Raw genomic sequence first — 25,492 nt, forward strand, 5'->3', positions numbered from 1 at the left:
TATTTCTTAAAATAATGGGCGTGTCCATAAGAAAGTGTCTAATTTGGACCACCCTGTATATTGGGCAAGATTTTTATTAAATTAAACGAAAGAACTTATTTTTCTGTATACAACCGATAAGAATTATGCTAGGTTTTATTACAAAAGGAAAACTGTTACAAAAAATATCAAAGTTAAAAAACTAAAATATTTTTCCGGCAAAAGGGATATTTTGATTTCGTGAATGTCCATTAGGTACAAAAGAAGTAAGATTGTCAAAAAAAATTTTTTAAATATCTAGTTTAAGCTAGGAAGCTGCTCTGTCAAGAATTTGTCAGCTGGTTTTCATTTTCAGTATGAGGATCTCCGTAAAGAGATACAAAGTCACTTAAGTGGAAAAATAGCGAAGTTATGGCCAAAAAACCGAAAAATGTCATTTTTGAAAATCCGCTGGCGTTCATTTATTTTTAAAGATATAAAGAAATAATTTTAACAAGCCTTCAGTGGGTTTTCTCATCCTTCTGATGGTGATAAAATAAATTTTTTATAGCTTACGGCTTTCGAATAAATCACATCAATCACGCCATATTGGACTTTTCCGTCACTCGTCCAAAGTATATAGTGCATATCGAACGATAAGAAGTAGTTTTAAGTGAAAAAATTGTAAGCAATTTCAAAAAAAAATTTTACCCAACGATTAAAAGTATTAGGGCTGGTTGTACTGTGACAGATTAACGTCATGTCCAGTTGACTGACAATGAAGAAACTTGTCTTTGAATTTTAGCCAATCAAATTTTTTGAGAAATGAAAAACTAGGTTCCGTTGTTTTACTTCAGTAACATTTTTTCATTTTTAAATTCGGTTCTTGAATGCGACAGAAAATGTGAGAATAAATGAATATATTATGTTAACATAATAAATGGGGATGAATCACAACTCGTGTATCGATGGTGATAAGAGAAGGCCATTTGTAAGATGATATAAACACCAGTCATATTCTACACGTCTTCGAGTAACGTTACTTATTTCGGTGAAATCTAATTCCGTCTAATATCTATTGCCAGTTTTATTAATTGGAACGAACGAGTCCTCTGTTATGTGCTTGCTTTATGCTGTGATTGTGAACTAGATGCCAGGGTAAGTTTAATGTTGTGTTCCGTAAGACAAATTGTAGTATTTTGGTGATTCGTGGATTTTTTCTCCGGTAAAATATAAGACCGCGCCCATAGAGTATTAGAAAACTCAAAATACGTCAATAATTGACGTATTGGCATTCTATTTATGCGCCTTTCACTCAACCCACTATAGGTAATACTTGTACACTCTAATTTGTGAATTTAATCATAAAGGTTTTGACGTTCGACGAACTGTCTTCAGAAACTGAACTTCCTAACTTTGAGGATATATGCTATGGGGTTTAGCAAAAGTTACGGAAGTTTGGTTTCACGTATACAGTAGTTAAAGATAGGCAGTATAAAGCGTTAGGTATGAGGAGATTTCGCGCATATGTGAAAAGATTGAAATCTGATTTTGGCATCAGAAGCATACTGAACACTTGACAGTTTCAAAACCGCACCATTTCAAAATGGCTGACCTAACTCCGAATTTTCCATATCTTTTAAAATTCGGTAGTTTAGTATATATGAAGAAGTTGCATATACAACCGATACTCTAGTCTACCTGTCCGGTGCACAATAACTTTGTTTAGAAACGTTCTATCGCTTTGAAAATTGGTACACATGTTCTAAAGGATATGAGAAAGGTCGCTATTGTTTTTCAGTTACGTAGGCTATATCGGGTCAAAAAGTTACAGCCCAAAAACGATCTCGAGGATCGTTCGGTATTCAGTTGTAACGCATTTTTTAATAGTTAATATCATACCAAATGTAATCGCGATACATAATGCGTAGGACGTTATAGAAAATAAATATGTTTACAGACCCTTTATGAGTTTTTTGCGCGATCGGTCATTTCTGACTATTTACCATGGGTGTTTCCATGACAGTAGGTAGAATTTACCAGTTGCTATGATTACGACGACGTCAAAATTACTTACCGATCTAAAAACAGAACAGCAAAAATACTTACCGACGCCTTTTTAAAAATCAACAGTCTTACATTACATTAATCTTTAATTATTGTTAGGTACATTAAACGTACAATTTGTGCTGTTGTTTCCTATAGCAAGACGCTCATAAAGTCATAAAGGAAGTTCAAAGCTAGTAAACTACATCAGACACATGCACATTTTTATGAAATTATTAACTTCAATTTTGAGAAATAAACTGGTTACCTAGTGATATACACCATACCACTTCGATCATTTCGATTTATTCTGCTCGTTAATTTCTTAGTGCATATTTATATTGGTTGCATAAATTTAATTTCGATCGCGCAAAAAATTTTATAAGCACGTCGAACGTTAAGGGTTACCGTTCTCAGACAATAATTGGAGTCGTCGCTTCGCTCCTCCTCCAAACAATTGTCTTCGAACGGTAAAAATCCCTTACCGTTCTCCATACTTAATATACTATTTCAGCCGTCTTAAATATACAATTTTGGGAATTGCACTGCAATACCTTCTATACTAGATCATTTCTCAAAAACTTGAGTGCCATTAATCATACTCTAAGAAAGGGATTTAACATCGCAAATAAAAAGGCAATTTGTTCTCCAGACCTTATTCATTTGGCCTAATAATCCGTTTACAATTTTTGCAATATTGAAAAAGAAGTATCTACCTACTCGTAATTTAAATATTTGTTGACAATTTCCACACAAACTAGTTTGTCTATGGAATAAAATACTATTATTATTATTATTTATTATTATCTATATATACGTATTGTGAGAATCTCTATCAGCACGCTTCTGGTACAATCGATCAGAGATTGACTTAACAATAATCATAAATCAACAATAAAAAAACGACAACCGTAGGTACGGGTAAAGAACAGCACTTTGAAGTTAAATGTGCACATGCTGTTCTATTCGAGTTGTGCTACAATACCAATGCAATGACGGGAGTTCTTCGCTTTGGCAATTATAACTGGCGGATGCTTTTTTTGCTTTTAAACAAATAATGATACAAACTTACGCCACTGGTAAAAATTATATACGTTAACTTTATGTTTTTATTCAATGCTTTAATGCAGTAATACCTAATTGGCAGTTTTTCCCACCGGAATTTAATAGTTATTTATATAACAAGAGCGCGAAGTTCAATTTCGCGCATTGAGACTGAAGCTATTTTGACGAGGCGAAGCCGAGTTAAAATATCAGTCAAATGCGCGAAATAACTTCGCGCTAGCGTTATATACAATATTTTTTCTACAACTGAACCGATTGTTAATTAAATTGATGTTTAAGTTCAACTTTGTCCCGTGCGCGAAATACTTTTTTTCACTGTTGACGATTTCGCGCACGTTGTCAAGAGCAACCTTACTTATTAATTAACCGATTAAAAATCTAGTACTTCGCGTTTCGAAATCCGTCAGAAAATGACAGGTTTTTTTGACAGTTGTAGAAAAAATCTATTTACCTTTCAAGTCACAATTCTGTACACATACATATTTTCCTATTAAAAAATACAATTTGAGTGTTTATTATTATATTAATGACTTCAAACAGTAGATCCGAAAACTCCCGGAACATATTGTTATAAAAAAAAATCAGGAAAAAATGGGAAAATGTCGTTTTTCGCATTGGCCCTCCAATATCTTGTCAACTATTACTCTGAGAGGAAAAATTAATAGAAATCAATTTGTTTAGAATCATTTATTCTCTATAAGATAGATTTTGTCCGGAATGTTCATTTCCAACATGATATTTATTTTATCGAAAAATCTATGTTAAAAATAGTACCTAATCCCGACAATTAACAATTTGTTATTACTAAGTAAAATTCATCCAATATTTTTGAACAAAACAATATGACAAACCCGATCGCCGTAGGTATCATAGTTATTGGTCAATTAAATAACAAATTTAAAAAAACGATGCCTTGTCTTTCATTAACTGGGTTTTCCAACAATTATTGCCCCGATGATTTTTGGAAATATCGACGAGTTGTAGAATTTTTGTTCAAAATCGGAAGAATTTTCTTAGTTAGCAAATAGAATAATTTCCGAAATATAACAATAAGCAATGCAACTCTATAATAGGCGAATGGAAAGCTCTGGGAAAGACGTACATTAAAAAAACACGTCCAAATCCGATTAATAGTTTACCAGAATTCAAATTTTGACTTGGGAGCTTGTGTTCTAGACAACCAAAAATGATTTTGCAAATCGGGTCGCACCGATCGATTCTTTACAGCGTGAACTGTTTTAGCGATGGTCGCAAGATTACCGACCGCGATACGATACCGATACGATATTTAGTGTTTATTTTCCGCGCCCTTTAAATGAAAACTTCGCGAATTTTTACTTTCTTCGTTAATTTCCCGTAGGGAATTTCCTGAACGAAAGTTGACCTACCCGACTATTTTAAAATTCCAGGCTCTTATTAACAAAATAAGCTCGACTGCAACTCAAAACGTAATAGCTCACAAGACTTTTCGGCGCATGAATTAACAATCTTTCCTACACCTATACAGAAAATGGACAGTTTTCTTATCGAGACAGGATGTAAACCTGAGATCCTTTAGCGCCAAACTAGAGTCTCATAATTTTATCGTGCCATTAAAATACAAAAGAAAAAATTCCATGACACTTCCTGTGTTCTTTACAAAAATAAAATTAATTTGTGAAGTATAAAATTTAGAATAAGAAATTTCGAAAAGTCCACTGTCTAACCCTTGGCCACCTCAATGGAATTAAATTCCAACCCCTTTTAAAATTTCAAAAAAATGAATATGAACATAAAATTTTTTACATAGTGATGAAATTATCGGACTTTTTTAAACGAAAAATCGTATGGAAAGTGGTACTTTTTTTCACGATTTTTACTATGCGTTTCCATGGAGTTTAGTCCTGTCTATGAACAATAGCATCCACTTTTGAGTGGCAGTAAATCGCGAAGTCAATCAAATTATTCAATTGTGGGTTATTATGGATCACTATGCAAAAAAATTCGTGTACAATACGTGTTGAAAGTGTCTTTTTTTCCATAAATTTGCTTGATTAACTCGGGCTTCTCCCTCATTATTCAAACTGCAAATTCATGAAAAAAAGTATCACTTTCAAAACTAGTTGTACAAATAACTATTACATACCTACCTCTTATATAAGAGGGTTAATGCAACAATTGTCGATGGAACTTGCAGCACAACAAATTCCAGTCGACCTAAAGAAAGCACACTCTAAATACATGAAATGCAAATGGCGTTACTTACGACAAGAAAGGAAGAAAGGAAATGTAAATCTTCACTAGGAGTATAGGTAAATTCCGTCCACTAATTTCTTCGGAATCTCCAAATTATGGATCCAATAGCAAGAGATCAGTATATACAGAAGATGACAATTAGAATTCCATGCGTTCAACCTTACGCTTTCGGTTATTAAGGAAAGACAGATAAAAGTGGACACCTGCCACTCAAGGCAAAAAATGCGCCATCAAAATTGAGCCAAAAAATTAGGTTATTAAACTCCAATAGATGGAACCATTTATCAAATCGTTGAAAAAATTACGGTGATCTTTCAACACGTAATAAACCGTAAACAATAATAATGCTTTGTACTGGAGAAAATAAATCGTTACATTGAGTACTTTGTAACTTTCATTTCAGTAAATCTTAAATAAAGAACAATTTATGGTAATGCAACGATTTCCTGCGAAAGACCGAATGCAGAAGCTCTTATTGAATTTCGAGTAAAGTGCAATGCGAGATTGATGATGTATCGTCAAAAGGGATCAATAAATAAGATTCGGGATGGTTTTTAAATTCATTTTCATTTTTCATTTTATTCTTGTACGGTATATTATCAACGTTGATGGTGTGTAAATAATTATTTGGGCAAAACAAAATAGAACGGCACTAAACCATCCATAGGAAAACAAAATTATGCGTAGAATGATGAATGCAATGCAAATTTAATCATATTTTGTCAATGTAATTAGTTAGATAATGCCTAATTACGCTAACAAAACAGTATTTCAATAACCTTTCTGGTACACTCCTGTAAACCATTTGGGTCATTGAGGAAACCATGATGTTTTTATACAACAGTCAAGTTTAAGTGTCAGGAGTACTTTTTCATTCTAGACATAAAACGTTTCAGTTATATGCTATTGGTCTTGTTAGAATGATAGCGCAATTAAATTATATGGCATAAGTAATTTGTGAATATGCACACAATATGGTCTTTAAATTGAAAAAAAACTAGATAGCGTACCATAGACTGCTGCAAACACCAAAATTATAATTCTAAATTAAACCGTAATGTAATTAAGTATCAAAAAACTTAAATGCCAACGAAATTAAGGTCGGCTGTCGGAATTAAAAGCACTGTATGGGCATTTATCTTGGGATTGACAGGAACAGTCTTCAGCAACTGTTAGCAACTTATGTCTTTTATCTCACACTTTCAGGAAATTGCTCTCCCATCCGAGTTAGTTATAAACCCATGCTACCGTATGTCTTTTTCTTATCGTCGAAACACACAAAAAGTATTTAAAATAACAAGAGAACTATATTTTGGCGCAAAATACTTGTTTACAATTACGGCCTCCTGAGGATCAATACCCGGGTGTGTCGGTTCCCAAACAAAAGTATTTCAGTAATAAGTTCATAGATCACCCTTGAAATCAATGAAAGACAGAAGGACCCTTCCAATCAGTTTTATTGTTACACGTACAAAATTAATTCTCGGTTCAGAATCTCACATGAGGTAAATGAGTTACAGTTGTTTAATTCCTTCGAGTGCCTTCAGTCATTCAATAAAGGATTTAGGTAGTAGCTTTCGCGGTTAATGAAGGTAAATGACCAAAGCTAGACAAAATTTGTTACTGAATCTTTTCCGGTAATTCGTTTCATCTGGTATTGACGAACTTTAGTAATTGGTTGTCTTAATTTAAACATTTCTCAAATAAGAGATAATGACAGAAATGGAATTAATCCAAAATGATCGCGCATCGGAAGACTGCGGATAATCTGAAATACAAATTTCCTCCTTGCAAAAGCAAACTTCTCTATATTGAGCGCTTTCCATTGGAGGAAACAGCGTCACACAGTTGATAAAAGAGCTAATTGATAGCGTTTCGCTGTATATCATTCACCTTTAATATGTATATTTTTGAATAAATCAGAGCAGGTGATACGTTTCTCATAATGCATAAGGTATACCCGCATTAAACCTTCTCCATTTTTCTTTGTTTTGCATGAAACTGGAGACCCCTAGAAAATTATTCTCCTTGCGTCGTCGTGGTGCACCCTTTTTTTACTTTATTAACAATACCAAAATTGAGAAAGTTTGCAGTTCAAGTAGAAATGAGAAGATAATTAGTTTTAATACTCGGTTAAATCTTCCATTTGAGTGGAAATAAATAATTTTTAGTTTCACTTTGGGATCAATACGAATAATACGACCCGGGTTCACGTACCCCGCGCGTTTTCACTTTGTAATATCTTTTACATTAACATATTATGCGCCAGCTATTACCGTGCGAGTGAAAAAAAACTGCTATTGTTGTCGCCTAAAGCTTATCAATTTCCTTTAGATATCACCTTAATTTTTAAAAAGAATCGTAAACAAAAGTTTACGGTATTTGTGTTTTTAGTCACTGAGGCATATATGCTTCAGGATTATCCTTACGGGTCGCCAGGTCGCCATCGATCAAATTTGGAAATGCTTTTTAGATTACAAAGCCTCTCAATTGTGCATGGAGTAGTAGCACAATATAGCCACAGGTTCTAATACCTATGTAATAACATGCTCATTGCGTGTATTACGCTATAATCGTTATATGTAGGTATATTAACATTACACTATACACGCTGTTGTGGGTCCTAAGTTAATTTCAGTCTTTGTATGACAATAAATAATCGTTTCATTGTCCCTCATGAAGATCAGATCTCTTCGAAAATTTTAGATGATAGCGAATTGTATTGGTTAATCTCAAAAAATTGCTAAGTATCCGCTGTCATTTTCAATACATCAATTGTTGTAGAAAATATAAACGATTGCTGGAGTTCTATTTGTCCGATCTACATGGTTTTTGGCAATTTATAATCTGCTAATAAAACGGATTATTCGTACGGATAGTTCTTTTTTTCATCTTTTGTAGAAAAGTGCAAAATTGGGAAAAATATTCGTGTGGCGCCATTAATTTTTCAGTGATCTAAATCGAAGTTAGGCAACTTAGATTGCACCTCTTACCTTCCGGTGAAATTGAAAATCGCCTTTGTACCTCTGCTAATTAAGTAAGTGCTAATTAGATGATTAAATTAAAGTATCCATTATTCAACAAATAAAGGGGAAATTCCTTTAAATATAGGCGCGTACCTTTTTACCATCTTGTCTAATTGTGGATTATACCACAGATTTAAATATACTACAGATGGATCATTTAAATATACTACAGATGGATCATGCCATGTTAAATTCTGGCAACGGTGTTTTGGATTTAAGCCTCTGGTGCGTTAAATCCAAACTAAATTAGTGTTATTCCGCGTCCACAAGGAAGCGCTGTAGAATGAATAACTTGCGCGTGGTTTACAACTGCAATAAGAAAGACAAGAACTGTTGCGATAAACAGGGGTATCCGATTACACAGAGCCCAACAAATGTTGTATTGTATGTAACTGACCTTCCCCATTTACACTCGCAATTTTTCTGCTAGCATGCGTTTATGTTAGTTACACATACACATTCCTTTATATCGGAACTCGGAAGGGCGAACCGACGACTGATTATACCTTATTCTGTCAAACCAACAAGATTTGTAATTATGCAGGATGTTTACCGTATAATTGATTTATTTTTGATTATAAGTAGGTACGGTATTTTGTGCGATTTAGGTTCTAATGCCGACATCTCTGATCACAGCTTGGCGTGTTCCGTGCTCGTATTTAGATTTTTATAGTATTTTTAATGATAAGACGATCTAAAAGCACAATTATGACGTAGACGAAGTTTTTATTAATTAATCAGAGAAGGTGTTAGGCCTGTCTTTGTGAGAAACAACATAGGTACCTAACAATAGGCGTCTCTGAGAATTTAAGTCAAGTTAGCGAATATGAGTCGAATGTGAGATGTGACCAAACGTCCCGTTTTGAACGTGACAGTTCCGTTTTTAGTACACTTTCATTTTCAGAAAATAAAATGTGCACACTTTGGCGCCCTTGATATGTCTACCTGTCTGTCTGTCTGAGTCACAAAGGCTCCGGAACTACACCACTTACTTACAGACTTGGTATTGGTGTCATTCGATCAGAAATTAAAAATTATTTCATTTTTGTATTCTCATTGAGGCATGAAATGTCCATTATTAAGGGCTGTTAAAATCGAAAAAACAAATTTGAAAATGCACTCTTCGCCTTTGCTCACATGCGGATTAATGATTTTTTTCCTTATATATGCTGGTTGTCCACGACAATCACAACAGGGTTGTATTTCTAGAAAACATGGTTTTCTGTAAAAAAAAAATGCGGTATATTGATGGATGGTGGATTTCAAAAATATTGCAACATATGGACTGAGTGAGATGCCTCAAACCATGGCTCTACAAAATTGTTTCTCGTCTTGGTCCATTATTTTTGACCACAGAAGGACGCGCAAATTCAAATCTTGGAGTTTGGATCCCAATCGGATATAATCGTTGAATATTGTAAGGAAGTATATTAACATTAAATGATTTAAAATCAAAAGTTGTGGGGTTTTTGCGGAGACAACGGTAACTGTAGGTAATTTTGGTGGTAAAAATAGTAAAAGGTGCCAACAAAGCCTTTGCAATGGAGGTCGTCCATGAAATAAAAACAAAACTTATAGGGATTGTTGATTTGAGTTCACCATTGTTAAAATTGACTTATTTTTTTAACATTTATAGTGTTCGCATTGAAAAATACTCAAAGAGTTCTACGGCTTAGCTGATAGAAAGTATCAAAAACTGGTGGGTTACATTAAACCAAGGTGCCTAGCATTGATGTCTGCATTCGAAAGAGTTTTCAAAATATTGTTATGTGAAAACACTAGGTCCTTTTTGAGTATCTCAATGTCTGAATATTTTGAAGTAATTGTTTGAAAATTTCAGCTCCGAAATTTGGTTGCTTTTTCTACACGCGCAGCCCTGTTAAAGATCGAGGCATAAAGCATATCTGCAATTGAGGCTGTTAAATTAATCGCCCAATGCTCTATGGGATAATTTGGCTGTGCCTATGAGACAAAAAGTTATTTTTTCTTCTCCGTTCCACTGGTAATTTATTGACGAAATTTTAACAAAATTTGTGGTCAGTTCAAATACAAGTTAGAAGCGTGTAAATGAGGGATTCTTATAAGTGCAATTTACGTTATGTGATTTTGATTACGATTTCTCTTGCGACTTGCGAGATTATGGGTTCGACCTCGACCAAAACTGTAGAAGAAGATAGGAAAAACTAAAAATTACCACGTTAGTAAACCACGCGTGGGGATGGCGCCCACATCATGTAGCCCCGTCCCTAAAGTTGTTAATTACACGACCCCGTATGGACACGTACACTCCTCGTCTTTCTACATGCGATTGTCTACAGGCCCTCATTTGCTGCCAGCCAGCCAGGCAGCCATCCAACCAGCCAGCCAGCCGGCCAAAGTGATATGAAAAGCTTCTATTAAGAACAAATGAAGATGCAATTAGAGTTTTGACATAGATCCTACTTTGCAAAAATGAGCTAAAAACTACCGTAGGCCTATGTCTGGTCCAGAATTGCAGTTAAAATTCGAATTTTCAAAAACAATTTTAGTTTCGTTATTTTTCTCTTAAAGAGACGCAGATACCAAATTTCTGTGAGATCGAAAATGTCGCATCCCAGTTAGAGACCCTATATTGGGGAAGTACCGCAGTAGACGTTATAATTTCCACGATATGTACGTGGAACCATTCTGTTCTTGGTATAGTCATGAATTTCTAAGGCTGCATGATAATGCGGAACAAAATAGTGAAGAAAGTACTTCGATATATTTTGAGATAGTAGTAAATCCGTACGGGTTGTCAAAAAGCGATTACCGTTTTTGGACGTATCAAAATTTCATCAAACGTCAACGTTTTAGATCATTTTAAGCAACTTTTAAAGAATAAAAATTTTTACTTATAAAGGATACTATTTTTTTTAAATAGCAATAACGCAAAATTTTTATTAAATTATTCGGAAGACTTTCTTTTTCTGTGTAACAACCTACACAAATTATGCTAGGTTTTATTACAAATAAACTTTTTTTTCAAATACATAGTAGCGCTAAATTTTTTATTTAGTTATTTGAAAGAGATTATTTTTCTTGGTTTAACCTACACAAATTTGGTTTTATTACAAAAATATATATATATTAAATTCTCCGAAATACAGCAGCTTAGTGCGCGGTTACTAAATACTTAGGGTTTGAAAACAATATTTAAAATTCATTGTCGGGGCATATTGAAGGACTCTTCAGGCTACAACCTAAAAATATTTTCAACGAAATTGCAATTGTTATACAGGGTGATTTATATCAAAGTTGCACTTTTTTTCAATATAACTCCCTGTTTTATAATTAGAATAGGTGTTTATAACTTTTAACGGCCTATTAATTACTGAGAGGCTTTGAAAATCGAAAAACGTTGTGTATTATTAGAAATGGTTGAATTACAAAAATATGTATAAAAGGTAAATACGGCGTGCTTATATCGTTAGAAAGGTAATCAAATCCTACATTTGATGCAATAAAAACCTTGGTAGTTTCATTTAAAAAAATTTAGTTATCTTTGATTGAAATTTTGAAAATTGACAGTGATTTCTTTTAGCACAAAAAAGTTTAACTTTGACCGTTCGGTGTATGTAGGTAAGCACACGTGATGATTCGTAATACTGCAGCGTCATGGCCTTCTAAGTTTTATGGAAACTTCGTTTTCAATTTTTACTGGACATCTATTTTTTGACAAAATGACGCTCAGCCACTCATTTTAGATATCATGTGTAAATAAAGTCACACTAAAATTGACCAAGTAATCGAAATATGCAATAATATAGGTGAGTTCTATTTAAAAAAATACAACTTTGATATAAATCACCCTGTATACATCATCGAGATTTTGTTTGATTCGGATTCCTGGTGCCTCAAAACATGTATTTGATGTATTCCCGTCAAAAAAGGGAGGGGTCATTTTTTACCCCACTGCAATACCTCCCTTACTGACATGCGGGTAGTAAAATTAAGTTAAAATAAACAAACAGATAACGAGTGAAGTTTTCGAGTAGTTATGTAAAGCTGTTCTGCAAGAATTTTACACCCGATTTCAATTTCATTTGGCGATGCCTTGAATGAACGTATAGACATATCAAAACTTTCGATTGATAGTAGTTGATTACAGAATTTTAATTTTCAGGCTGAAACTGAAACTACCATTCTATAGAAAAAAATTGTTCTTGGATTTTATTAATTTAAATTAAAGGAGAGAGAACCGCCACAAATACGCCCACACAAGGTCGTATTTGAACACAAACGCACAATACAAAGACCCATTGTTTTAATTACGAAGAAAAGATTAATATCATATTGCTTTTCAGCACCATCAATAGTAAAAACCTTCTATGCCATCGTTATACAGACTCCTGCTGATTATTTTAAGCTGAGACACAAACTAAAACTTTCGATTTAATAAAATTCATATAGGTGCGCTAGCAACTGGAACGTTTGTTGTGTTTCCACAATCGCCTATCTCATGATCCATCTGTAGTATATTTAAATCTGTGATTATACTTTGATTGCGGGTACCTATAAATTTGTATATGTTACGCTGTTTTTTAAGCATGCTAAGTACATACATATATAGTCCATGCTAAATAGCTCTAAAATAATTTATTTTCAAAAAAAATTAGTTACCGGGCGAAACCGGGTTTTTCAGGCAGGTGAAATGAATAGAAATTGGGAAAAAATAATTAAAACAGCTGAATTTTTAAGCGGGTTAAATCCCGGGGATTGAAAGGGGTAGAAAGTGGTGTCTTGAAAATTGTGGCAAAACTATTAATTTTAGACGAAAATGTTCAATGTAAAAGTTATAGAGATTAAAAAAATGAGCAACTGCACTATTTTCACATAACCTCCAATTTTCCTCAAAAACCGGAAAAACTGTTTTTTTCGTTTTTATTTTTATTTTTGCGAAAAATGTCGTAGGGGTTTGAAATTTGGAGGAAACAGCTTGTTTTATGATAAAAAAGAAGATAATTTTTTCGACCCGTAAGTTGAACCGTTTCCAAGATCTCACGATTTCTGAAAAAATCACTTCTTTTTCAAGGGGATGGAAAATCTATTTTTTTTTCATCGTACAGAGGTGCGCGAGGTAGCAAAATTTTCGTCACGACTTACATTTTAAAGTAAAACCATAACCTCTGAAAACACAATACTACCATTGACATGACCAATTGTGTAACATATTTCAAATTTGAACGAAATATCTCAAAAACTGAAGGAGAAAAGAGAAAACACTTAAAACATTTTGAAATTTTAACACCCTGTAGATCGCGGGAACGAAGCGTTTGTGGACCTATGTTTATATGAACTTTTAGTCATAAAATAAGCCAAGAAAAATCCTCTTCCGTATTTCTATCATATTTAGGAACATCCTGTATAAAATCTATCTAATAAGCCTAAGCTCATATTTCTATGATTTTGGGTATTTATTGCCGCGATTATTTTAGAACGAATTTTTTTTTTTCGATTTTTGCAGTTTGATTAATGAGGGCGCCCGAGTTAATCAGGCAAATTCATGAAAAAAAAGACACTTTCAACACGTGTTGTACAGGAAATTTTTTTACATAGTGATCCTTAATAACTCATCCTGAGAGCTGGTCTTATAGGTATCGTTAAAGGAATTGACATGGATCAACTAACCACAAAGAAAATGATATGTTTTACATCAAACGTAATAAAAACAATGTTAAAGGACACATTCTCAATTAACGAATAAAAACCATACTATAAAAAATAACTACACTCAGAAAAAGGGGTATTACATTCAAATTCTTATACGTGCCTTCACGTTATCTAGTCACTCCCCAAATAGACGAAATAAATAAAAACGATGTGCAACAAATGACAATCTACACGCACGAAGATCTGAGGAAATACATTCGTAGAGTTATAATTCGTAAATGGCAAGATAACTGGGACGAAAATACAACCCAATTGCGACAATGTATAAAAAAAGTGAATACCCTACCAGTAGCTCCTCTCGCCAGAAAGAATGAAGTGATATTGGCAAGGTTAGCAATAGGTCACACAAGGGTGACACATTCGTATCTGCTCTTAGGAAGAGATGCTCCCAAATGTCCACAATGTAAAGAAAAAGTACTTACCGTAAAGCACGTAGTAGAAGAATGTGAGAAATTAAATGAGTATAGAGTAAAACACAAAATTGAGGGAGAACTTGCTATGATGCTAAAAGAAAATAACTTTGGAAAGTTAATACAGTTCCTAAAAGACATTAATATAACGAAAGAAATCTAAAGAAATGATTGGTAAATAATGGATGACACTGCTGCAAAATAATAATTATCTGCTCTGACAAAACTTAATCGCGGCGCTCAATGGTCACAGTTATCGAAAGCGCACACGTTTAAGGTTATATATTTAAAAAAAAAAATAACTCATAACTGAATAATATCATTGACATTCGCGATTTACTGTCACTCAAATATCACTATGCAAAAAAGAAATTACATTAAAATTACATCCTATAAAAGTATAAACTACCCAAAATTGTGCGTATGAGCAGAATACATTTACCAGCAATTGCCAAATTTTGATGGAAATTTGCATTGAGGGTTCATACCTTTCATTAGTATTTCTAAAATTGTCGGGTTTTTATTATCAGAAATTGATTGGGAACGACATACAACATACGAAGAATCACATACTATTTTCAAGAAACCCGACTTTTAATCCGGCTCATATTAAATTGAGCTCGTAGAAATCGATTGGCCAAGGTTTGACATCTTTTTTCGTTCTCGAGTTACATGAGGAACATACAGACGGACGGACAAAACCCTCACATAAGGAGAATGTTTTCTTCCGCAAAATTCCCCTAAAAATAAATCAAATAAAAACACATTAAAAATACGAAACTTTTGAAACCGCGTAAAGTATCATTGTGCTCTAGAATATTTGTTTTGAATAAAAAACATTGCTTTAGTTCAATATTTGGAGAACATGGCTTTCAAAAAATTTTGTTATGTTTATGTTTGTTGTAATTTATAGGTACATTAGAAATTGAATTCAAAATTTTATAGCAAACTTGAAGGACTTTAACTAGAAGAATAGGAACGGTAAATGGATTGCAATACCAAACCTTTAACAATTTACCTGTAATAAAACCAAGAAATCGAAATCTTCTTATACTTTGTCTTACGTCCTATCTTCGCGAATAATAATTGTCTGGTGTCGTTTCATTAAATTTTCAATACTGAAGTAAACTCAAACTAGACATATATGTATACAATACAGAACCTAACTCAGAGAGAGGTTGTACGTTTCAAACCCATCCCATATCTTACTCATTAATCCAGACTTTAAAATAGGTGCCTCAAAGGCTTCAAATAAAACAAGGTTTTAGTTGAAAACAACCAATTTTGTATGATATTCTACAATTTTATAGAGCGCCGGAGAGCGGCAAATATAATATAACATCATTTTTTAGCGAATGTCACTTTGTTTTTAAATTAGTTTATCGCCAACGAACTGAATTGTGTACGATTTTTTATTGCCTGACATCTTTTCACAAAAATAATACACCGCAGCACAGTCCACATATACAGTTTTGTTGCCGTCGACAGAAGTGGAACGAGTTGGATCAATATTATGAATATTTATGTGAAATGTTGGAAGGCTACATTAATTTGTCTCTTGTTTATGACAACGAAAAATTCAAAATAATGAAGATAAAATCAATCAAGCGCAATTCAAAATAATAATTTCCTCCCCTTTACGAACCTCTCAACTTTGTGTTTACTCAAACTGGTGGAGACTTCGTAATTTAAAGGTCCGGTAATTATTCTAATAAAACATAATTGCCTATAATTTTTCTCTTCGTTGACTTTCAAATGTTTGATTTGCGACGAGCTCTTTACGTAAGCAACTCGGAGAGGAAGTGGGAAATGTCGTGACACTAACGAGCAAAGAAAACCGCATTTGCATACGTGAGTAAAGGAAACATTCTGGTAATTGGTAATTTAATTTTCCGCGCTTCTACCAATTTGCGTCTAATGGTTCAAGAAATCTGAACTTCGGGTAAGACATTCTCAAGAATGTAGGTAGGAAAGTTCGTAACATTATTAGCTGATAATAATAAGAGAATAACATATTTATTAGACGTACACAATGTTATTTAACTTTAATAGAGCTGCTGTTGATTTTTGTGTAGGGAAGAGTTTCTGTTTAAGAAGGAGAGATGATGTAAATTTAATTATTAAACTTTGTTTACATATTAGGTACTTTGTAAACTACAGGAGGCCAATCTTCTTTGGTTTTTTGTAAAGATTAACAGCTATAGCGCGTTTGCACCTCCAGATGCAGTATTGTGCTTATGGACATACCAGTACATGCTTGTCAAACGTGACAGCACAAGGAGATTATGTTGTTTTATTTTATAGCACATGTTAAATTGACATTTTAATAGGTTTAAATGAGGCTAAGATGTTCTTTAACCGTAAGGATAGATAAAGTGATCACTTTAACCGTAAGAGTAGATAAAGTGAAACAAATGATTGTGCATTCTAATTACATCTGTCATCCTTATTGCAAATGCACGTTATAAAATGTTGTATTATGGAACAAAAATAGCGTTATCGAAGAATGACGTAAATTAGTAAGAGAGGCATTTAGTCCATAAGACCCCATACTGCATCTGGAGGTGCGAACGCAGTATAGTATAAATATTCACCTCGAAAAAATCCATTTTATTATATAGTTTTTTCAATATTTTCAATATCCTATCCGGATCCGGATCACATTCATCACATAGCTTACTGTGCAATGGAGTTTCTTTCATCAAGGTTTGAAAACAGTCAGTGTCGCAGACTATTCATGGGTTTTCTTGACTGTGCTCCGATTCTTCCTCCTTCTGTTTACCAGCATCCGAATCTTCATGTTCATCGGCATCCACCAAGATATAGACTTCAGCATCCTCCAAGACATATGGAGAAGAGTCTTCAGTAACAGCTAAAGCATGCTGATGCTTGATTTGAGAATTTTGGGACTGCTTCATTTATCTCAAAGGTTTGATTTGTATTTATGACATCATCACATTCTCCTGGTGAGGATAGCTTGGATTTCTTACCGTAAAGGCATCTCTTCGTTTACAGAAATAGAATCTTCTTTGTTGTCACTCATTTGCTTTGATTGGAATTCAGAAACAGTGAGAGTTCCGTGAAATGAGAAAGACCTTACCTTAGAGCAGGATTTTGAGCAAAAACAATCGTTCTCATCAAACCTGTTGAAATGAATCCCAGCATACTCGCGAATGTATGTAGCAAAGATATGCTTGCGATCAGCCTTCTCAAACAGTATTTGGGTGTGCCAGTAATGAACCGTCTAGAAATTTTTGCTTTATTTTAGAATGACGGGTTCGAAAACCAACTGGCAACAATGCAATTACCCCAGAAAAATCCAAAATGCTGAAAAATCCAAACTAGCCGCAGGCCAATTTTTCCATAAAGCATTGGGGAGGTACCTGATCATATTTAATAAAAATTTCAGCCTGCTGCCAGGTCGGAGTACGACAAAACCTGGAAAAAAATTTACCAAATCACGGTCACCATGATCGTTCCCCAATCCTCTTAAATTGACAATAAAAACCAAATCTGTCAGTAAATCCACCAATTTCCTAGACTCAAATCTCACTAGATTCAACTTACTCCTAGAAATCAGTCTTTATGACCATGTTGTCCCCTTCATATTCTTTCATCTCCCAACACACAAGTGATTCTCTTTCAGATTCTTCTTCAACACGCTTGTAAACCTCCTCCCAACACCCTCAAGCTTGCAACCCCAGATTGCAAACGTCACATTTCCGTTTCCTTTTCCTCCAACAACAACCTCAATTCGTCTTTCGTTTACACTCAAGAGCTTGTTAACTTTTTCATTAGTTCAGGTGTTTACAAACTCACATATAAAGATTATCCTTCCATGTGCGTAGGTCAAACGGGATTGGTTAAAGAAAAGTCGCTAACCAATATAAATTATGCATCGCCATGGTTCGTCATTCTTTGGGCTTTCGAAATTAACTGACTAACTAATAGAGGGGATTATTTTTGTGCGAGATTGATTCATTCGCAATTGAGCGAAAGTGAAAGCGGACAGTATGTCTCTTTACTTTATTATTAATCGGATTGTCAGATAGATGTAGATGCAAATAAAAACTGAATACTGCAATAAATTTGTAGAGCAAGCAAATCCCTCATTACAATCTGAAGACAAGCAACTTTCTATCGTATTTGTGACGTGATAAACAACTAAATTAAATAATGCGGGAAACACGTATAATTAAACGATTTAAAGTGTTGAAATCTAACTAAAACTGTCAATAATTTCAACAATGGACTTGGACTCATGGTAGGTGCAATTAAATTTTGGGCGTATAAGCTCACTGAAAAGTTTTCTCAAATAAACAGCAACCGATTTCATTAAAAGTAGTTGCGTATGCAAAACTCATCATTGGAAATAAGCTTCCATTTACCAGCAACAACAAACGCAAAATTCACATTCGACGTAATATCTACCACCAGTAGATACCGACAGGTTTTAAGAATGCAAATTCACCAAAACAAGATAACCACTGTCCTAATTACCGAGCTGTATCTAGAAGTTAAGAATTTCCACTGTTTCCATGGACGTGAAGAATTATAATGCAAGCTTCTATTTATTTCTGTTTAACTTGTCTAAGTAATCCTTTAGGATCCACTGTAAATATGAATTTGTAGAAAATTTGAATTAAGCCCGCTTGACATGGAGCAATAAAAATTGCAATTGCATGCAAGTTGCAAGAAAAATTTCGAAAGGCATACGCAGTTTAAAGCCAGCTGATCAATTGCTGCAAGAGACTTGCATGCAATTTTTATAGGACCGGTGCTATTTTTGTTGCATGAATCGCGCAATTCTAGGGATAAATCTAATTGTTTTTGTGTTACCAACCTAGTAAAATACAGCCGCGGCAACTATGATGCTGAGAGACGCACTCATTACTTGTTGTCACTCGCGACCGATGCGACAATAACTACTCCAAAAAATATGGTTACGGGGCTGTGCTACACCTTATAAGAAGGAAACCACAACGAAAAAACTTAAACTGGAGGACTAGTAGTGGTACAGACGGACAAAGTGCGGACAATAGCGTTCATTTCCCTTTTGGTAAAAACTTCAAGGGTATACTGAAACAAAGTTCGCATTTAACTTTAAAAAGGGAAAAATAATGACGCCGTTTCATGAAAATGGTTTCAATTTAAATTTTTTGAGATTTGAAATGCTTTATTCGACTAATGCCACTTCTAGTTACCTACATACGACAATATACCAATCGCGTCTGGCGCCCAAAAGTCTAATTGAAATTGATAATTTGTGTAAGTTATAAAATGTTAAACAATAGCGATACTCTACATAATTTTCAGCACTAAATATTCACAGAACAAGATTTGTTCCCATAACAACGTTTTAAGGCGTCACATTTTATATCGATCAGTTTTGAAAGATGTCATCTTCTACGCCAAATTAGGGTAGATGACAAATTTTTTAAAACCCGCTATAACTGTTCGTGAATCTAGGAAAAAAAATCCAATGAAAAAAAAACTACGGAAAAAAATCCAGGAAAAAAGAGGCACGGAAAAAAAAACCAGCGGAAAAATAAGCCAGGTAAAAAAAGTCAGCGGAAACAAAATCCAGGAAAAAACAGTCAGGAAAAAAGAATGTATATTAAATTAAAGGAACAGTGTTCTTTTCTGGCTTTATTTTCTAAATTATATTGTAGGCAATTATCAGGATTGTTACTTAACGATGGGTTAATGCATTCTTTTCTTCATCCTCTTACTTGCATTCTTCAAATGCTTGTAAAATATCTTTTTTGCCTTTGTCTTAAGTAACGTACGTAAGTAGTTTCTTGCGTTTTTACGAATTAACGTTATTTCTTATTAAAAATAGATGATGTTACCATCAAGGGTAACTTTGTCAAATGTAAACTACCTCTACCTATCTCTTACAGTTCCCGAGATCCCCATGGTGGCCTTTGAATTTGAATCACCCTGTATAGGTCAATTATTACACATTACACTAAACTGACTAAATTAATACTAATATGTAATAGGTACTATCATTGAATAAAGAGCTTTATCCAAATGGACAGGGGCCCTTGAGAGTTCGTAACATTCCACCTCCTTTCCCTCCGGAGATTTGGAATGTGAATGCAACAACTATCGCCGGAGGGCAACGTACCAATAATCAAGTTGAAGGGTGGAATCACAGATTTTCGAAACTTATTGGTCATAAACATCCTACCATTTGGACCTTGATTGTCAAGATGCGATTAGAAGTAGCATCCGATGTCACAAAACTGCTACAATATGGCGTTGGAAATGTACAGCCGAAGAAGAAATGCACCACAACTGAAAACTTGCAGAGACGACTAAACACCCTTTGCGTAGAATACAGAGACGGGGCCCGAACTATGGAAGATTTCATTTTAGCCGTAGGTCATACTATTCGATTTACATAGTTCATTGAAACTATTATACTTCATTTCTTTATACATATTTTGTATTGTCAACAGTACGCCCTGGCCCTAGTTGTTATTAAAACTTATTATATTTTGCATTTATTGTGTTTTTTTTTACGTAACGCTATCACAGGTTTAGGTACTTCCCTTTTTCTCATACAGATTTTTCCGTAGATGTTTTTCCGTTTTTTCCTTGGATGGTAAATCCTGTACTTTTTCCATAGATTAATTTTCCATGGATTATTTTTCCATGGATTATGTTTCCATGGATTATTATTCTATGGATTATACTTCCGGTGGATTTTTGTTCCGTAGGATTTTTTTTCCGTGGCTGTTTTTTCCTGGATTTTTTTTCCGTAGTTTTTTTTTCATTGGATTTTTTTTCCGCTGACGACTGTTCGTATACCTCTACTATTTAAAATATGATATTTCAGCAAAATAAATCATATCCGATTCAGCCATTTGCCCATAGAGTTTCGAATAATCCGACTAGATCATGACTTGTTAAACGTGATAAAGTAGACTTTATCGACACTAGTACTCCTTTGGACTCTGAGGGGTTGTAAAAGTACCGTGATGGTAAGGCAAAGAAAATAATTGTTTACTTCGTCGACAACTAAGGAAACTGCATACAACTTTGCGTGAACCGTATATTGCGGGCAAATTTTGACTTAACTATGGATAAGTTGCCATCACGCAAGAGTGCCAAGACGTAAGAGTGTTCTGTTCGACTGCACCTAATGTAAGGTTCCATAAGAACGCCCGCCATAAAAACTGTTTTTCCAAAAAAAATTTGTTTTAAGAATTACTTTATAAATTTAGACCTTTATCTACAAAATATTCGTAATGTGAAAAAGTTGCGCTTACGTACAGAAAACTCTTAAAGTGGACATAGCTTACTGAATCATCTCCATATGATAGTTTCGATGACCTAAAAACAATGCGTCTTAAGTACACATTCCTCTTAAATAACTACATTTCTTGTAAAAAATCTAAGCTTAACAAAAACCTACAAGACTAATATGGCAGTTTTCTGATGAGCAAAGATCTTTGTTTGATGCAAGAAGTATTCCCAACATCATTACATCAATTTTTGGCAGATTTGCTGCTATCAGCTTTCGTATACCCACTTTCCATTCTTATCTGATTTTAGAAACTAAACTTTAGGATAATACAATCACTATAAAATGGAACAAGCACTAAATTAAAAAAACGTAGACAAACTCTATAAACGCACAGAGGATTAGGATAACGACGTCACGCGCTCTGATTGGCGTTTGAAATCACGTGACAAATGTCGTTATTTTTTAATTTTAGTTTTACTAAAATATAATAGTTTCTCGTGTACATTACCAAAGAAAGTTATTTTGCGATACCCTGGCACCTTACTCTATCTTATGAAACAAAAATTTATTTATTCTTTTTCCACTGTCATGTACCCTATTAAAACAGAAGTTGCAAAAGGCCAATTTAACACGAGTTGAAGTGGCGAAAGTTTGAATGAGTGGGTGCTTAAAAGGCCTTGTGCTTGAACATTTTTTTCTTGTTTCGGTCTTATTTTCCGTATTTATTAATTAGCCGCTATTCAAACGAAACTGAAGTAGTAATTTTATTTTGATGATATTGTGGTAATCGATTAGCAACTACCTTTGCATTTGATTTCCTAATTACATTTTAACCAATTACAGTACTGCAGAAGCAGATACCACCTCAGCTGTCCGAGATTTAAGGCAATCGGCCGCAGGTGTGTTAAAAAATTGAAGCCCTTTCTGTTACATTAATCAATCACTCGATTGTTCTTGATTTGAAACTTAAACTATCCGAAGAGGTCCCACGTGTAAAATGTAGGCCCTCGAGAAATTTTCGGGTTTATTTCAGTCATCGCAAGCTACTAAATCGAATTCATTTTTAATTAGTTTCATTACACTAATCCAAGTCCAACATCGGGGGTCTCATAAGATTTTTGACAAAAATGAAGCAGATGGTAAATTATAAGTCAGGTGAGGTGTCGCTACTACAGCCAAAATATAACGAATAAACAGTATATTAACGAGTACAAGCAATGTTCACGATTTCAGGACCATTTTTTAAAGATGAACGATATACTTAGTTCCCTTGTGTTTTGCATATCTTTCGAGATCTTTGGTGTGAGGAGTAATCTAGTTAATCGAACGGCGAATAGGTACCGTTTTGTTAAATTTTGTTGTATTGTGGGAAAAGTTATTGTGGTTGATGTGCAGTCCCTATCATTCACGCTCTAGGGATTTTCTCAAATGTGACAGATCATTTCTGATCTAAAATTCTTAACGCCTGTATACCTAAACTAAATCTGGCGTAAAAGGAGCTTTGAAAGTGTAGACAGGACGTATTTCTATAAAATGCCGTCACGTGTAGTCGATCAACGCAAAACTTTAACTTGTAATGTGATTTCGATTTGAAATATTCGCTAGACGAACGAAATTATCTTCATCCCTAATAGCCAAATGAAAAAAATAAAATCTTTTTCGTTTGTACAACATTTATCCACCGGTCAACACCGTTGACCGATTTCCACGCTACAATGAACTGGTGGAATCAATTTCATTCACTCTCCCAATCAGCTTGACGTTTTATTAGGAATTCTCTTAGTATAGAATTCTAAAGCATACTGGAATTTCACAAAAACAGAGCTTTATAATAAACTTGGGTTTCATGCGATGGGTACAAGGAGAAGCTTTTCTAAATTACTATCTACTGACGCAAGAATTTTCTGAATTTCAACCTTGTTTTCAAAATCTAGCCGAATACTGCACCGATTTAGGAATGGGATGTTTAATGTTTTACTTCTACATGAGCAAATACGATTGGCTTAATAAATGCCTTTCCAAAGCATAATCTGAATCTCTATAGTCCGGTATTTCATCTTACCCTTAAAGATATCTGACAGTTAATTTCCGTGAAAACATTAGATTATTGACTAAAGCTGCCAGGATTCCAAAATGAATTAAGTACCTACGTAGGATTGTTAGCAAGAGTCAGACGTCTTCCTTTTCAAATCGCCACCTTCTTTTTATCGGTGAATTTTGGAATACTTTCGAGGAACTTTGAAAGCGGGGGAACGAATTTTCGAACATTTTAGCATCAAGTAAAGTTACTATGGATTCCGAGGGTACATTTACCTCAAGGAAGCTAGGTAAATACGTGTAGGATTTGCGCAACGTTAGGCATTTAAAGCCTTTAAGTACATTGGTAGATATATACAGTATATCACAGAAGGTAAATATGTTCATCTTGTTTAATAGTTTCTAACACCAAATTTTGTTTGAAACTAACAGACTTTCAGCGAACTACAAGAATTCATTTCAAGCATTTTGGCAAGAATGATGCGCCAGCATAAGCTTAAGCGTATTTGGATTCATATTGTATGGGAAAATGTTTTTCTTAAAAGTGAGCGTGCAATTATCCCCATGTTCACTAAAAAAAAGCAGATCTACGTAATTGGTCCTACTTGTACTTTTCTATTTCACAAAGAGGTTTAAAATTTCCCTTTTATTTACTTTTTTTGATTTTTAGGTCAGATTACGTAAAGTAAATTGAATTGCCATCGACCAGCTCTTTTCAATATCGTTTTAATTCCTATATCGCTAAAATAGTGAAACCTGCAATCTGAAATATAAATACAAAATTTATCGATCTTTCGTTGCGTGTCAAATAAATAAACACTAAATGGCCAATTGATTATACATATGTATATTGAAAATCGATGAAATTGAATTTCACATGCATTTTCCTTTAAGGTACAAAAAGTTTTTTAGAAAAGTTACTTCTAAACATTACGCCAAAAAATGAAATCATATTTTCTGTAAATAAAGTCTGTACCTTGCAGGGCGGTAAATCCACAATTTGAGTGTAGCAAGTAGCGCCGCTGCACAGTGTCGGCCGGAACTAACTAAGGACCAAGACCGGAGTGACAAAGCAAGAATGTCATCTTGTCTCTTGCAACTATAATCATCTATACACCATAATGTAAAAAAGTTGCGCTTAGGTAAAGAAGACTCTTAAGGAAGACACAGCTTTCACATTGACAAAATCACCTCCCCTTCTATAAATTGAAACTAATTGCGTAAACACTGGCTTTGGACAGCAATTGGAAACTATTCCTGTATGAACTGACGAACAAGGCTTCGAAACACCGGCTGACTACCAGAAAAATGCGTATTTGAAATTTGCACGCAGCGGACGATTACGTACGCTAAGTCAAATGAACCGAGACCGCTCCGTTAGATCGGCGCGCCATCCTTTTCCCAAACCATCTCCATCACAATTTTTCATCTTCGGTAAGGGTCGTCGAAATACGAGCACTTATTTACATCGCACTTCCCTATCTGCAACTTTGCACATGTGCCATCGTTTATCTAAATCAATTAAATTTTACTTTCATATAAAGTCCCCTTATCTGCTAAATAATTCTGAAATAGAGGCAATAATTCCTCCACCCACATGTTTCCTAACTTCTACATACACAAACAAATAAAACCGACATTATTGAACAAACTTACAGCAAAAGTAAATAACCAATAAAATTAAATAAAATTCGTGAAAATTATGCGATGATTGGATATCCTTGTCTTTACTAGGGGCATCTGTGGTTAAAATTTCAAAAAAATAT

At 34.2% G+C, this 25,492-nt stretch overlaps 1 protein-coding gene across 1 annotated transcript in view; it reads left to right on the forward strand.

Annotated features, from left to right (window-relative positions):
* Nucleotides 1-982: 982 nt before the first annotated feature.
* LOC116166814 (acetylcholine receptor subunit alpha-like 1) overlaps nt 983-25,492 on the forward strand; it is a 79,278-nt gene continuing 54,768 nt past the window's right edge. Inside the window, exon 1 of the mRNA XM_031481958.1 lies at nt 983-1,116. Within this exon, the coding sequence (XP_031337818.1) occupies nt 1,109-1,116 (8 nt within the window). The 5' untranslated portion in view covers nt 983-1,108. The remainder of the gene's footprint in view (nt 1,117-25,492) is intronic.

Source organism: Photinus pyralis, unplaced genomic scaffold (genome assembly GCF_008802855.1).
Source record: "Photinus pyralis isolate 1611_PpyrPB1 unplaced genomic scaffold, Ppyr1.3 Ppyr1.4_LG3b, whole genome shotgun sequence".
NCBI classification, from domain to species: domain Eukaryota; kingdom Metazoa; phylum Arthropoda; class Insecta; order Coleoptera; family Lampyridae; genus Photinus; species Photinus pyralis.